General features: G+C 35.8%; 1 protein-coding gene across 2 annotated transcripts in view; it reads right to left on the bottom strand.

The window, feature by feature from the left end:
• The window catches only part of drd2b (dopamine receptor D2b), an 87,616-nt gene that overhangs the window by 23,082 nt on the left and 47,002 nt on the right, over window positions 1–17,532 (bottom strand). For both annotated transcript variants that reach the window (XR_003276646.1, XM_026212422.1), the window contains exons 2-4: window positions 13,654–13,954; window positions 7,077–7,186; window positions 5,285–5,421 (exon numbers count right to left, since the gene is read on the bottom strand). Coding sequence is in view for 1 of the 2 variants with exons in the window: in XM_026212422.1 (XP_026068207.1) it covers window positions 5,285–5,421; window positions 7,077–7,186; window positions 13,654–13,932 (526 nt within the window). In the remaining variant the exon portion in view is untranslated. The remainder of the gene's footprint in view (window positions 1–5,284; window positions 5,422–7,076; window positions 7,187–13,653; window positions 13,955–17,532) is intronic.

The following is a 17,532-nucleotide window of genomic DNA, read 5'->3' as shown; positions in this document are numbered from 1 at the left end:
AACTCAAAACTTAACCCCTTAACTGTCAACCCGTCCTGAATATGGGACGCCTATGTTTACTTCACTATATTACAATCAAATCTAATCTAATCTTGACAAACTATATATCGTTGGAAAGCCCTAAGACCTCACAAATATATGTATATTTTACCAATGTTTTTTGTTAGAACAGTGAACTCAGTATGAACCAACAAGTGTATTTCATGACAAAGATTATATCAGTAACTCAGTATGTATTTTAACCCTTCGTATTTTAACAGTCTTCGTTTGGGGTGTACACTTATGGTCTTTGGGGTCTCTAGAGACCCTAGGCAACAAAATGTAATTTAGTGACAAAATAATTATTAAAAACAAACAAAATTAACTGTTTATTAATGTTTTTACTCCACATTTGTAAAATATTTGGAGGATTTATTATATTTTTATGATATGATATATTTATGATATATCTGTGAATCTTTGGGTAGGCAGCAATTTGATTCACGATTCATATGTTTTCGAATCGATTCAAGAACGATTTTTGTACATTTATAATGATTCAATTTGATTCGATTCACAATAAAATTCTATACGATTCTGCATTCTTTAAATGCATTCACAGGATTATTTAAATGCTTCCCCTAAATTCTTTAAATGCTTAGTCAGGGGGCACATTACACAGAATAAGTGGACAGAATAAGGTAGTAAATATACTTTATACTTTCTGTTCTGTAATAAATGATGTCAATTAGCACTGCATCATTCATAAATTATATTTATTTATTGTGTTGTTGTTTTTTTTTCCTTAACGTTTCATCAGTTCATTCTGCTTTCATTCAGTTTAGCTGCCGATACAGCCTGGCACGTCTACGAGAGCGAGATCACTTTACTTTCAGTGTGAAAACTTCTTTATCTCATTTTCACTAAATAAATTGCTATAGCGATTCAACTTTTCCTCTCCTTCAGCGAATGTTGATTCTCAGAGAAAATGCACCAGATGTCTGTTTGCTAAAGCAACAAACGCTACTTTCATGCATCTGATTATCAGATAAACCTCATGCTTATTTCAAGGGCATTGCAAATACTGTGGTTATTTTAGGTCTCCATTAATTTGTGCATGTAGTAACTTAATGTGCATATATTTTGAAAGCACTGAATCGCTATAGAAATCATGATTCATTTGATTCTTAGCGTTTTAAGTCGATTACTGTTCCGAGATTGGTGATTCATGATTCAAAAATCATGTAATCTATGAATCGAGAAAACTAGTGAATCATTACACCCCTACTATTTGCTATTTGACTAACTAAAATATATAATAATTTATTTTTTTCAGTTGGATTCATATCTACATATTCTGAAATCACAATTATAACAATAAAAATTATTTGAATGAATGTTCTTTTTTTCACACTAACATAAAAACCTAATTCCAGATTATTATTATTTGTTATTATTATTATTATTATTATTTTTTGTTGTTGTTGTAGATCTAGAAACTGTACAAAGACCACTGTACAAAGTGTCATGCACTTTGGACAAAGAGAACACTCTTTCAATTTTGGCAAATGTCATTTTGCAGGTCAAAAAGACCCTGAAGACCACATAAGGGTTAATCGTATTTAAATGGTTTAATATTTATGAATTCAATTATGTTCTTGTCCACTTGCAGAAAGAGGCCACCCATGCATTTTTCTGATTGGCAGTGATTTTTTATTGACTTTGTTGTGTCCCATAGCCATATAGCATCTGGTGTGGATGGACAATTTGCTTGTTGTTGGAATTGTATTGCATCGTGTTCAACTACTTTGGGCCATCAAATTATTTTAAATGATGCTAACAATAAAATAGCCATTGTTGTCTATTTTATCATCTAGGTTACATATGTAACTCTTGTTCCCTGGAGGCGGGAACAGAGATGTCACGTTGGTGATGACCGACGAATTGGGATCTCGCCAGAGCAAATGAACATTGTAGGGCTGAGACGATTCCTCGAGTAACTCGAGTAAATCGATTACAAAAAATCATCGAGGCGCCTCTTTTAATTTATTTTAAATCTCACTTAAGGTTCTTTCGCAATGATTTTTTTTACGCGTTTACATCAACCACAAAGCAGAAGGAGACACAAGTGCTGGGTCCGAAATCACATACTGCAAGGAGTCAGCTGTGTTTTGATTTGAGGGCGCGGGAAAACATAAAGAGAACGTGCATTGCAAGATAGAGCTGGCATACCACAACTAGGGCCCTATGGATATGGACTAATATCTGTAAATATTAAGCCGGAACAGTCTATTTAAATATGAATCCTGCATTTTCTGCATGTTTCTGTTAATGAATGGAGCATAAGCGTGTTTTCATTCATTAAACACACTGACGTGCGAGTGATGCTCCGGGGATTTCAGCATCTGCTGTCTCACTAAATAAGGACCTGAACACATGAACAACATCTCCAGAACTGCTCTGACAGTCATTTAATGAGCATTTGACCGTTTGATTTGAGTAAAACAAGCGTCACATCACATACAAAGAACTGTAAAGGTACGTAAACCCGTCAAACCCATAAAAGTCCGGTTAAAGACTATTATTCAGCAGAATGTGCATAGCCTACTGTGCACTTTTGATTTGAGTAAAACAAGTGTCACATCACAAACAAAGAACTGTAAAGGTACGTAAACCCGTCAAACCCATAAAAGTCCGGTTAAAGACTATTATTCAGCAGAATGTGCATAGCCTACTACTAAAAAATGAAAAAATATATATATATTTTTAATAGTAAATCCACTTTGTTTACCAAAAATTTTCTATAATTAAAAGATAAATTAAGTTAATGTTTTATGTTTAATGTGCATCTCAGAAAATGCTTTATTTAAAACCTCAACTGAATGGCACTTAAATGCACTTAATTCATCTGTCAACTTTATTGTCATTGTTCACAGTACAAGTACACACAGAGAAACAATGGGTAATAATTAAATATTAGTTTTTGATGAATGCATTGGATTCTATGCATTTAAAAAAATATATATTTTTTTATTAAAAAAAAAAAAAGGAAACTTAGTTGTTCATTTTAAGAGACCCAGGAGTCTTATTTTCTCTTGTATAATTAATATTGCACTTTAATTAAGCAAAAACACATTTTATCCAATTACTCGATTAATCGATTTAATTTTTTTGGTAGAATACTCGATTACTAAAATATTCGATAGCTACAGCCCTAGAACATTGGCATGTGATTACTGCATCCAGCTGCCGTTGATCACAGCGTGAGGATAAGAGGCAGTAGGTGCACTGCATTCATTCATGCTCTCGCTGAGGAGCTGAGACGGTGACCCGGCAGCTCAGCGGTGGTACAGCAACTGTGGTGAAGAGACATGATGTCTCCATTTCCTCCTTCAGGGAACATCAGGGTTACACCAGATTTCAGGAATTCACTGGCTGAAAGGCCTGGTGCTGGATGCTTCCACCACGCATAGCCACCAGAGTGCTGGAGGACTCGACAGCCAGGGGGCTCTATGGAGAACTAGGAGTCCAAGGCGCACGTCCTGATTTTGCTGAGTTAGATGTGTTCCTAGGTCAACATATTTTGTTGACCCTGGAACAACATTTTACTCCAAAAATATATTCTTGAACATATCCCTACACCTAAACCTAACCCTAACCATGAGTAATCCCTAAAATCAGAGGAAATGATAGATGAATGACACTTGATGTACAAGCACCAAACAGAGATTTTAAGTGTAAACTTCACAAAATCTATAATCTGGTTCTTCAAATCTGATTGGTTAATCACAATGTTGTTCCAGGGACAACAAAGATGTTGGCCCATGAATATGTCTCACTTGGTAAAATCAGTTTCTGAACCTCTCTGAACAAGCCTAACCTGATTTTACCAAGTGAGACATGTTCCTGGGACAACATCGTTGTTGACCCTGGAACAACATTGTGATTAACCAATCAGATTTGAAGAACCAGTTTATAGATTATGTGAAGTTTATGCTTAAAATCAGTGTTTGGTGCTTGTACATCAGTGTCATTCATCTATCATTTCCTCTGATTTTACAGATTACTCATGGTTAAGGTTAGGTTTATGTGTAGGGATATGGTTAAGAATATATTTTTGGAGTAAAATGTTGTTCCAGGGTCAACAAAATATGTTAACCTAGGAACACATCGGACTTGGCAAAATCAGGATGTGCCTCTGAACAAGGCATCTCGCCACTACCCATTTGAGGTGACAACACAGGAGGAAACTGGTTCGTCACACCGGCTATAGAACCTAGTGAATGTGTTAGGAGTTGCCCAGGCCACAGCTCTACAAATGTCTGCCAACGAGGCACCACAACCCACGAGTGAGCATGCAACCTGAGCAGGCAGGGCACACCTTGTGCTTTGTAGGCCAAAGTGATGGCATCCACTATCCGGTGGGCCATCCTCTCCTTGAAGACAGCCTTCCCCTTCTGCTATCCTCCGTAAAAGACAAAGAGCTGTTTTGAGGTCCTAAAGCTCTGAGCTTTATCCACATACTGCCGCAGTGTGTGTACAGGACAGTGCAAAGCTATGGCTGGGTCTGTCTCCTCCAGGGGCAGCACTTGAAGGTTTTCCACCTGGTCCCTGAAGGGAGTGGTAGGAACCTTAGGGACATAGCCGGGCCGGGGTCTCAGTGTTGCACTGGAATCTAGTCCAAACTGAAGGCAAGATTAATTGACCGAAATTGCCTGCAGGTTCCCCACCCTCTTGATCAAGGCCAATGCAGTCAGGAGCAGGGTTTTTATTGAAATAAACTTCAAATCGACTGACTGCAAAGGCTCGAAGAGGGCCAAATCCCAAAATCCCAATCCCAATGCCAAATCCCAAGAGGACAGGGATGAAGGCCCAGGAGGATTTGCTATATATAGTTTAGTTGGTATCTCTGGCGAGATCCCAATTCATCAGTCATCACTGACATGACGTGTATATTTAATTTTATAACATTTATGTAAATATTTAATTTAATATACTATTTTTTGTGATGGCAAAGCTCAATTTTCAGCAAACCTCTATGTTGTTGTTTTATTGTGGAATACATGTGACAAATTCATAGGGATAATGTCATGAATGCCATAAAATGTTATTTGTCAATGTGGTGTTTTTGTCTGTTTGGTTAATTCTTTAAGAATATATGTATTAAAAATATATGTATTTAAAACAAAACAAAACAAAAACAAAATATTTGTTCTGAATGCTATGATGGTGAGTAAATACCCTAATGTAAATTTTTGTGTAAACTGTTGCTTTAGGAATATAAGGAAAAAACTCAGACATTTACCTGTGTTATTTAATCCAAACAACAAAGGGCAGGAAATAGCGAATGAAAGCACCCAAACCACCGAGATCATTACCGTGACTCGTCTCTTGGAGCTGTAGCGTGTGTTGTACAACATCGGCATAGCAACAGCCGTGTACCTGCATGAGAAGCCCAGAGGGAAGGAGATGAAGAGGGGGTGGATGGGTTGGGGTGGATTTGCATTCAGGCAGACAAACAGAGAAGTAAACAATGATGGTCACACTCTTGCTTTTGTAACTGTGATAAACCTAAACTTCATCATGATCATCACTATCATTTCCAAAGCTTTCAGTGGTCTTCCTACTCAAACAAAAAGCTTTTACATTCTGGGAGATGTCACTAAGCATGGGTTGCACTGAATGTGATTTTTTTGTTTCTGATTTATTTTGTTGTTTCATTTTGTTTCTGATGTCTGCGTTGTTTGACTGAATTCATGACAGAACTATCTGTTCTTTTCAGCGGAATAATTACTGGGACTCTTCAGAATCCCCAAATTACCCATTCATAATGTCCTTATCCATCAAATGGACATCATTTGATGAACTTTTGCCGCCATAATCAATAAAAATTTAGATTTTTTTTATCTAATATTCAGTATACCACCTGCTTTCTGTGGATGAGAATGGCACAGTTTTAATTGTAAAAGGCTATTTAGAACCTGATTAAACTGAATTACATGTGGCTAGTCAATAAGACGTCTGTTTTTTTGCCCTAAAAAACTCCTTAGTGAAGTTAAACTCTTTAGTGTTCTGCACCTTCACCCAAAAATAAAAATTCTGTCATCATTTATTCACCCTCGTGACATTCCAAACCTTACTTTCTTCTGCAGAACACAAAAGATGATATTTTGAAGAATGTTTGTAACTTTTGACTTTCCTTATATAGATGAAACGTTTTTTCCATGAAACAAGTTTGAGTATAAACATTTTTGAGTTAACGATCCCTTTTCTTTGTCTTTCAATTTTACCTCCCTCCCACATAGCAGACAGACTTGGCCCAAATGTGGCCTCAAGCTGGCACTGATGGCCTCCTGTCAGCAATGTCATGTACCCTTTCAGCCAGAGCTGGGCCATGTGTGGCAATGATGGCACGGCGTAGATTACGCCAAACAATATGAGGGCTGATTGTTGGTGGGAGGAGTGTGGCCCAGATCAATCCAATGATATGTGGCCCAAATCAGGCAACGATGTGGCAGCATATTAGGTGACCCAAGATAAACAAGATAAATACAATATTGCATGATAGTTGTTAAATGTATATACATTAGAAGAAAACATTTTAATTTCAAAATTAAGCAAATCAGTCAACTGCATTAAAATGCACTTAATTATAATTATGCACTCGGCAGCCGCTTACTTTTTTAGTTAAAAATAACAGTGTTTTGTGAATGTTGATGCTTTAATAACACACATTTATTGGGAGTGTGAATGCTGGGATTTCATAAATTTAATGGAGAGAAAAAAAATAACATAACTAGTAATGTAACTAATTACTAAATACTTTTGAAATAAAGTAATCAGAAGAGTAATGTGATTACTTTTAAAAGGAGCCATCAGTAATCAGTAAATCAGAGTGTCCTGCCAAACACTGCTGACAACTGGGTTTAAATAATTTTTTCATACTAACACAACTGTAGTCTAAACAACAAGATGCCTATTTCATATGGCATAACATCTCACCATTCCAATGCTCACAAAAATATGTGATTGAGATATGGTATTCTTGCGATTTAAAAGAATCATTACACTTTTCATGAACTGAAAGAAGAACCTACCTGTCAATACTAATGGCACACAGATTAAGAATGCTGGCTGTACACATCATGACGTCAAGGGTGACGAACACATCACAATGGATTTTACTGAAACGCCACTCCCCCACCACCTGCAACACATGCACAAGCACATAATCAAACTTGAAAAGAGTTCTTGAGAAAAGTTCTGTTATTTACTGTGGACAACAATAAGACTTTACTGGCAGATAAATAAATAAATAATGAGGGGTAGAGAAATAGAATGCAAATGAAATGAATAAAATAAAAACTGAATACAAAATTGGTTCTGGAAAAAGAAGTATCATATAAAACTGTAACACTTTATATTATGGGGTCTCACTTGGGAGGCCAATCGTCTCTGAGTTTAAGAGAAAATGCCAATGAAAATTGGTTTGTGGATTTTGCATGCTGAGCCACACTGAAGACGCATTTGTGGATGGTTCATTCATGTTTTTCCTTTATATAGTGTTGACATGGCAACTAGTGAATACCATACATTTTGTTACTCTAGAATGTGTGTAAATATTTAAACCATGCTAACCCCACATTAGTTTGCGCTAAGCACACCTCTATATGACAGTAGCATAAGCCTGCCTCGTGTCACATAAAACAAATCTGGCCATACAAATCAAATTGTGTAAGTTATTCAAACAATTTCATTTTTCTTATATTAAATAATTATCCTCCTCAGAAAGTTTTTTTCTTAATAGAGTTGGATGCCCTTTACAACTCAGAACTTATTAGTACTCATCTGGCACCACATTAGCCAGCAGTAGCTGGTAACAAGGGAACAGGACTGAATGAGCTAATAGAAAGCTAATAGAAAGAGCAACTCTACAGAGTAACAATGAGAGTCGGTCTGCTTTCTTCTTTATCTCAGGAGACATATAGAATAATTATCCACCTCTTATCACTATAGCCTGTCATATCTGATCTACCTGTCATTTTCACCAACAACACACAGCAAAAATGAAAGGAATCTTTGGAATTGACAGTTGACTTCATTATAGTCCTCATGTACGCTTTGTCTGCAAACTTTTATACTTTTAGAGACATGCATATACATCTAAAGAGTATCTTAACTCATGGAAAGCTCTTTGGGGTGAATTCAGCAGACTACCTCAATCTGTGTAAAATGCAAAACTGAACTGAGAATTAATTTTAAATTCAGGTAGTAAACAGGATGTTGAATTGGAATTTTAATTGTTTAAAAAAAAAAGACAAAAAGACAATGCAAAATTTGCATGTTGACTTGCCTTGTTTTATTGGCCATTGATGGATGGATGAATGGCCTTATAAATGTTATAGAAATGTGTATTTATTTGATCATATTTAACAAAATAACATTTGTAGACCAGGGTGGAAGAACATCCTATCGTACAATTTCTTTAAATTTATTTTTTATTATTAATTATTATTATTTTATTTTTTTTACACGGCAATGAATATTCTTATATTGTCATATTAACTCATTTTTCAAGACCTTCAAAAACTCTCTAGAAAAAATTTTGCAATATAATCAGCCTATATTCAAATCCTACTAAATCATGCCCTGTCAACTGTAACTGTCAACATAACTCAGCATAAATTCGCTCAATGTTCTTTCCCTCATCGCTATGTCTTTGGTTCTTCTCAACATAGATCCTATTAACTTGATTTTTTTTATATAAATCAGTGCTGGCATAATTCATCAGCCTTTCCTTTATCAATCCTTTCCATCATTAGATGGTGAAATCACAGTGAGAGAATGTCTTTATAAAGCTATTCATTATTTACAGGTAAACGGTGACAAGACAACACTTCCTTTACATGTCCAGACAATCTATTTCGGTCGACAGCTCAATATAGTGTCTGCAACACTGTCAGGAAACTCTACAGTGATCTAAGATCTGTCTACCTTCAAGTCTTAAAGTAGCTGCCGCTGTAACCACATTCACTGTATGCTGGGCCTAATTCAGGCTATTCGACAGGGGGTCCGTGGTAGTACTACAGGGGGCCCGCCAATTATTATTCTTTTTTTTTTTTTTTAAGAATGCAAAAATATGTAATAGACAAAAAGATATAACATTAAGTTAACTTAAACTAAAGCTAAAAGTTAGGAAGCTAACTTTTTAGTTTCATTGGGCCTCTCTCATTCAGTAAAATTAAAATGTCACGTTAAATTCTATGACTGTGTACATCATGTAAGGATCGTAAAGTAAGTAAAATCATTCATATGTTACTATACAAATGTACTTTAAACACACAGTGATTGCTGTGTAGATATTTTTTACTTCGGTATAATCCTGTGGTAATTTTTCATTTATTCATTTATTTGAGCAATTAATGGATTCACTTCTGTACCACATTTTTGGCCTGGGATGAGTGTGGATTGGAGTGGAGATGGAATGATTAATTTGTTTAAAATGAATTATCTCTACCTGTATCCTTACAAATATTGCATATTTGAATGTGTTAGAAACTATATAATTTACAATTATGTTGTGATCATCTGAAACTGTCATTACATTGTGCATTTTGTGGCAGTGTTGTACTGAAATCAGATAGTAATGCCATGGTACTTTTACCATGATACTGAATGATTAATAGAATGATTATATATATATAATTAAATTGGCTCTCTTAAGACAACTGAAGACAATAAACATGTTGACACATGCAAAATGTTATACAGTCCTTTTAGTTCTCTTTGTGTATTATAATTTAAATATATTTTTTTATTTAAAGCTGCGGTAGGTAACTTTTGAAGCTCTAGCGGTTAATAAACAGAACTGCTTGCGTCTTGCCGAAGAACATCATAGCCGGAACTACTTCTCTCTGTTTATGTCTATGAAGAATCACAACGGTACTGGGTTACTCCGCCGCGGTACCCCCAAAGCGATCTAAAATAGTCCTAATATAAACACTTATTATAGGTGCACCATAGTGATTCAGGACAAGCTAAAAACACGGTTTGGAAAATGGATTCATGGTGTACTCGCGTATTATATACATTTTTCTACATTTTGAACACAAACAAAGTTACGGACCGCAGCTCTGATTGGTTGTTTCTTACCGGGAGCGATGGATTTTCTGTTCCTAAATGGCAATAGGAACACTGGGAGGAGCCAGAGGAGCTTGATTTTTTCACAGATTATCTGTCTCATATTCTACTGTCAGGACATAATGACAGGTTTAACAAATATGTAAAAAATATATTTTTACAAAAGTTACCTACTGCAGCTTTAAGTAAATATATAAAAAGAGTTTTCTGTTCAAGAATGGAAGATCATTTATGCTTCTGGTATGAGATGTGAGCTACTTTATGGTCTAATCATTCACGGGGAAAAATATGGTGGCCACATTTTTTTTTCAAGGAGTTTGAAAGACCAGCAGAGCTGACCCTGCGAATTGCAGCCAAAGGCAAGTTCCACAGACTGAGGTGGAGTAAGATGAACACTGGCTAGAGACATGTCAATGATGCCAAGTAGGTCTCTCCTTTTCTCATGACCTGCCGTACATGAATTTACCATTGAATGAAAATGTCAGCATGGTTTTATTTAACCATGATAGGGCTTTTCATGAATCTTTTCATGAATCTCTGCACTACCAATGAGTTTGCACATCTGAGGTTACCCTGAAACTTGATATGGATGATATTTGATGTTTGATATTCCATGAACATTTCTGTGGAGAGTTTGTAAGGTGTTTTTTTTTTTTTGTCTTTTTAGTGTAGCAGAATGCCTGCTGGTTGTTTCATTGACATCTCAAAAATACTAAGTCGACTCAAAGAGAGTGCATTAAAATTATCTATTTGTGCTACCAAAAGCACAAATTCCACTACATTCTCAGCACTATTACCATTATATATGGTTAATGGTGCAACTGAAGAGCAATTTGACAGAGAATGCCTGTTGAATTTGAATAAATCCAACAGTTGGCTTCAGCTACAAACCTCAAGAGTCACCGGGTCTCTGCCAACCTAAAACTAAAATCATAAAATTGCGTTTGTCAAAATAAAATATACTTTATAAAATAACAAAAAAAAAATTATAATATTAATACAACAGGTGCATCTCAATAAATTATAATGTGGAAAAGTTCATTTATTTCAGTAATTCAACTCAAAGTTGTGAAACTCATGTATTGAATAAATTTAATGCACACAGATGGAAGTAGAGCGAAGTCTTTGGTTCTTTTAATTGTGATGGTTTTGGCTCACATTTAACAAATCCCCACCAATTCACTATCTCAAAAAATTAAAATACTTCATAAGACCAATTAAAAAAAAAAAAAATTGTAGTGAATTGTTGGCCTTATGGAAAGTGTGTTCATTTAATGTACATGTAATCAATACTTGGTAGGGGCTCCTTTAACTTTAATTACTGCCTCAAATCGGAGTGGCATCGATGTGATCAGTTTGTGGCACTGCTGAGGTGGTCTGGAAGCCAAGGTTTCTTCGATATTGGCCTTCAGCTCTTTTGCATTTTTTGGTCTCTTGTTTCTCATTTTCCTCTTGACAATACCCCATAGATTCTCTATGGGGTTCAGGTCTGGTGAGTTTGCTGGCCAGTCAAGCAAACCAACACCACAGTCATTTAACCAACTTTTGGTGCTTTTGGCAGTGTGGGAAAGTGACAAATCCTGCTGGAAAATGAAATCAGCATCTCCAAAAAGCTGGTCAGCAAAAGGAAGCATAAAGTGCTCCAAAATTCATTGGAAAACGGATGCAGTGACTTTGATTTTCAAAAACACAATGGACCAACAAAAGCAGATGACATTGATTGCGCACCAAATCATCATAGACTGTGAAATCTTAACACTGGCCTTCAAGCAACTTGGGCTATGAGCTTCTCCACTCTTTCTCCAGACTCTAGGACCTTGGTTTCCAAATGAAGTACAAAACTTGCTCTCATCTGAAAAGAGGACTTTGGACAACTGGGCAACAGTCCAGTTCTTCTTCTCCTTAGCCCCGGCAGGACACCTGTGACGTTGTGGTTCAGGAGTGGCTTAACAAGAGGAATACAACAACTGTAGCCAAATTCCTTGACAGGTCTGTATGCATTGACCCCAGCCTTAATTCATTCCTCGTAAAGTTCACTCAAATTCTTAAATCAATTTTGCTTGACAATTCTCATAAGGCTTTGGTTCTCTTGGTTGGTTGTGCATCTTTTTCTTCCACACTTTTTCCTTCCACTCAACTGTCTGTTAAGATGCTTGGACACACCGCTCTGTGAACATCCAGCTTCTTTGGCAATGCATGTTTGTGGCTTACCCTCCTTGTGAAGGGTGTCAATGAATGCGAGAGACCCTTTGGAAGGCTCAGGAAACCTTTGCAGGTGTTTTGAGTTGATTAGCTGATGGGCATGTTACCATATGCTAATTTGTTGAGATTGTTGGGTTTTTGTTAAATGTGAGCCAAAATCATCACAATTAAAGGACCAAAGACTTTCACTACTTCAGTCTGTGTGCATTGAATTTATTTAATACACAAATTTCACAATTTGAGTTGAATTACTGAAATAAATGAACTTTTCCACAACATTCTAAATTATTGAGATGCATCTTTAGTTTCAGAAATGTACAAAGGCAACATTTCTATCTTAGTATAACCTGATGAACTAAAACTAACATTTAAATAAAATCTTATAGAAGCTATAAAGACCTATTAAGTAAATAAACAGAAGAATAAGAATTTGTATTTATATTACATAGGTCAAGGTCACTTTAACATAGTGCTATATGAAACATTTACACACCAACATACACAGTAAAGAATAATGAAAACATCAAAATTATGAAATACATATTGGATGTTTATTAGTAATTAAAAAGCACCTTAATCCTTAATCCTACACCATAATTAAATTTAACAACTAGCATACTATTAATCAGCTGTGAATTAGGAGTATGCTACGGGAAAATCCATAGTTAATAGTGCAAATTGATCCCTAAACTGAAGTGTGACCCTTTTATTTTTTATTTATTTAAATACTACTACTACTAGTACTACTACTACTACTACTACTAATAATAATGATAATAATAATAATTATACTAAAGTTAATAATTTTATCTGTATGTGATGCTTGGGTCAAAGGTTAAAATATATTTTATCAAAATTCCAAAATAGCACTTGCCGGGTTCTATTTGTGGTCTTATACAGATTGTAACACCTAAGAACAAGGAAAAGGAGAAAATGTGAAATTACCCTACAGATGCATTGCTGCAGCTCAGTTAGTCCTCTAGTTCCTATGGAACCTTTGTGAGGCTACAAATGATGGTCTTAGATGCAATATGTTTCAAGGACAAAGGACAGATCAATTTGCTATCTGGGAGTTGGAAATCACACAACCGACACAGGAGCTTTGTGGTGCCGAGTGCATTATAAACCCAAAAGCTGTAAGGTGCCTGCTTACAAAAACCCCTGGGACATGTCCCGAAGGTGTTGTTTTCCAATTAAATTAATTCAATATCATATATTTAAACAATAGCGAGGCACTTTTTAATCATGCCTCATATCCTTAAAATAAGTAAAGGTTGTCATTTTTAGACATACAGAAACGTGGCTCCATATGACACAATTAATGTTTCTTACCTCAAGGTACACCACCCAGGGCATAACTAATGTGGCCACGAGAAGATCTGCCACCGCCAGGCTGACAATGAGGTAATTAGTGGTGGTCTGCAGCGCTTTCTCTCGAGAGACTGCCATACACACCAACACATTGCCGAAGACAATGACAAAGATGAGGAGAGTCAGGAGCAGGGCATAGTAGTTATACTGATGCTTGGCCTCACAGCTTGTGCTGTTGAGGGACCCGGTCCCATTGTCATAATAAGTGTCATTGTAGGGATACTCTGTGAGGAATTCCATGTGCCAGGAAAGAAGCCTGAAACTGAGAGACATAATTCACTGTCAGTGAAGCTGCAAACATGGAATGAAACCAAGCAATATGCCAACAAGAAAATGTTATTGATCAGATGTTGCTCTATCATATCTTAGCAGAGTTTTCAGTTATGTTTCATTCATAGCAGACGTGTGTAATTTATAGCCCATGTTCATCACCAAATAGAACGAAAATTCGGATTGTTTTCAAACAGCTTTCCCAAACACAGAGTTTATATATTACAATTTTGACTTTTTCCCCATGAGAATTCTGAACCTACAGTACATCTCATAATAGTTTGCATCTTGCAATTCTTTTTTTTTCTTTTTTTTTTGTTTGTTTCTGCCATAATAAATAGGGTTACACTTTATTTTGATAATCCACTACTAATTAGTCGATTTTACTAACTATAAATACCTTTGCAACTACATGCCAACTATTGCTCATTAATTTGCTACTACATGTATACTAACTCAGAGTAGACTATTACGTTAGGTTTAGGGTTAGTAGAATAAGCTATATACTTGCAAATACGTGTTATACAGCCAAGTATGGTGACCCATTCTCGGAGTTCGTGCTCTGCATTTAACCCATCCAAAGTACACACACACGGAGCAGTGGGCAGCCATTTATGCTTTGATCAAAGGCACCTCAGTCATGGTATTGAGGTATGAGAGAGCACTGTACATCCACTCCCACCCACACCTACAATCCCTGCTGGTTTAAGACTTGAACTCGCAACCTTTATATTGCAAGTCCAACTCTCTAACCATTAGGCCAAAACTTACCAAATACTCTAATGTATATTAGACTTGAGACACAAATATACTCTAATGACTGCAGGTTGACATCTAGTTGCAAAGTTATACTGTTAGTAGAATGTGGACAATCAAAATAAAGTGAACCAAAAATAGCAATTGCACATTTCTATCTCACAATTTAGAATGTATTTCTAACAATTATGAGTTTTTAAAGTTGCAGTTACCTTTCTTAACTTAATAAAGGATTGAGTTTAAGATGTACACATCTCAGACTTTTATTAGTATCCGTAATAGCATCATAGCATTTCAAGTTTGTGATATTTTCAAAAACCCTGAAAAAAAAAGAGGCATTATATTTCTCAGGACAAAAATGAGAAACAAAAGTCTTCATTTGCATTTATTCTCACAGTGTCTTAAATGAAATCTTTTTAATATCTCAAATATTTCTCTATGGCTTTTCATCTTTTTTTTTTTCTTTCTACTGCAATCCCTGTTTAAACTGTGGAATGGGAACAGTAATAATCTTAACAGAATTAATGGATTAAACAGTCATTTAGTAAAAGGTCATTTGTGACTGTATGAGGACAGATTAAAATTGATACAGTTACAAAAGAGGCGAGACCCGAAGGAAAAGAAAATTAATGAGAATGGGGAATCATTAACATTCTTGCACACTATGGGTGACACTGAGCATTGTAAAAGAACTATATAAGCACAATCACGGCATTCACCTGATACTCACACAATAACACCCATCTTCATTTGCTATGTACAATATTTGAAAGACACACATTAAAAAAATATCCAATTTCTCCTCTAAGCTCCAGAACATTGTATAGCTTCTGAAACATGATTGATCTTTTTCTGTTTTAATAGTGGCATAATAGCTATCTTGTATCGATTTGGAATTTACACAGCAAGATCTATTAAAACAATCGATATCTCAAACCAACAGGGAATAGCATTGATACTGAGAATACAAGCTATTAAAGTTTAAGGAAATTATCATATATTATACAAATATACAATATTTATTCAAATTCAATTCCTCCATGAAATAATATATACTTAAAAAATATATATATATTCATTTGAAAAAAAAAAATGGAGTCAATGTCTGAATTCATAAAGACCTGTTTCTCAATTAGAATCTTTTGAATGAACGATTCAATGACAAATAATTTTTTAATGGACGAGGGTATTGCGTTACAGTACATACACATGTTAAGATACTTTTGTTTGATCACTAGTGTAGAGAGAATACGTTTTTATACCCAAACTATAAACTTTTAAATCAGTACTTCTGTTATCTAAGTGTCTGTAACACAGTAAAGATGTGCTGTTGTAAAACTGTAAAGGATATCGTCACGTTCTCGTGAGATTTGACTAACACATTGGGTCTCGCGAGATCTCGCACCACAAGATCTTGTTATATCCCTAATATATATATATATATATATTTACACACTCACCTAAAGGATTATTAGGAACAACATACTAATACTGTGTTTGACCCCCTTTCGCCTTCAGAACTGCCTTAATTCTACGTGGCATTGATTCAACAAGGTGCTGAAAGCATTCTTTAGAAATGTTGGCCCATATTGATAGGATAGCATCTTGCAGTTGATGGAGATTTGTGGGATGCACATCCAGGGCACGAAGCTCCTGTTCCACCACATCCCAAAGATGCTCTATTGGGTTGAGATCTGGTGACTCTGGGGGCCATTTTAGTACAGTGAACTCATTGTCATGTTCAAGAAACCAATTTGAAATGATTCAAGCTTTGTGACGGTGATATCCTGCAAGAAACAAGGCATGGTGGATCCATGTTCTCATTCTGTTTACGCCAAATTCTGACTCTACCATCTGAATGTTTTAACAGAAATCGAGACTCATCAGACAAGGCAACATTTTTCCAGTCTTCAACTGTCCAATTTTGGTGAGCTCGTGCAAACTGTAGCCTCTTTTTTCTATTTGTAGTGGAGATGAGTGGTACCCGGTGGGGTCTTCTGCTGTTGTAGCCCATCCACCTCAAGGTTGTGCATGTTGTGGCTTCACAAATGCTTTGCTGCATACCTCGGTTTTAATGAGTGGTTATTTCAGTCAAAGTTGCTCTTCTATCAGATTGAATCAGTTGGCCCATCCTCCTCTAACCTCTAGCATCAACTAGGCATTTTCGCCCACAGGACTGCCGCATACTGGATGTTTTTCCCTTTTCACACCATCCTTTGTAAACCCTAGAAATGGTTATGCTTGAAAATCTCAGTAACTGAGCAGATTGTGAAATACTCAGACAGGCCCGTCTGGCATCAACAACCATGCAACACTCAAAATTGCTTAAATCACCTTTATTTCCCATTTTGACATTCATTTTCGAGTTCAGGAGATTGTCTTGACCAGAACCACACCCCTAAATGCATTGAAGCAACTGCCATGTGATTAGTTGATTAGATAATTGCATTAATGAAAAATTGAACAGGTGTTCCTAATAATCCTTTAGGTAAGTTCAAAAGTATCAAAAGGGTATTGACATTTCCGTACTTATAAAGTCAGAAACCGAATTAAATAAATTGTTGTTTTGTATGTTGGTATGTTGGTTTCTAAATTCTTTGCTCAAATCGAAATATAAAATTACAGTATTGTCTTATTTAAAAAAAAAAAAAAAAAAAAAAATATATATATATATATTAGGGGTGTAACGGTTCACAAAGTACACGGTTCGGTTCGATACGATACACTGATGTCACGGTTCGGTTCGGTACGTTTTAGATACAGCAAAATGTAAAAACATCTCAACTTTTCAGAATGCCGCAAGCGCACCGCGGG

This window comes from Carassius auratus, chromosome 30 (genome assembly GCF_003368295.1).
Source record: "Carassius auratus strain Wakin chromosome 30, ASM336829v1, whole genome shotgun sequence".
Classification (NCBI taxonomy): domain Eukaryota; kingdom Metazoa; phylum Chordata; class Actinopteri; order Cypriniformes; family Cyprinidae; genus Carassius; species Carassius auratus.
This window is presented reverse-complemented; position numbering and strand designations above follow the sequence as displayed.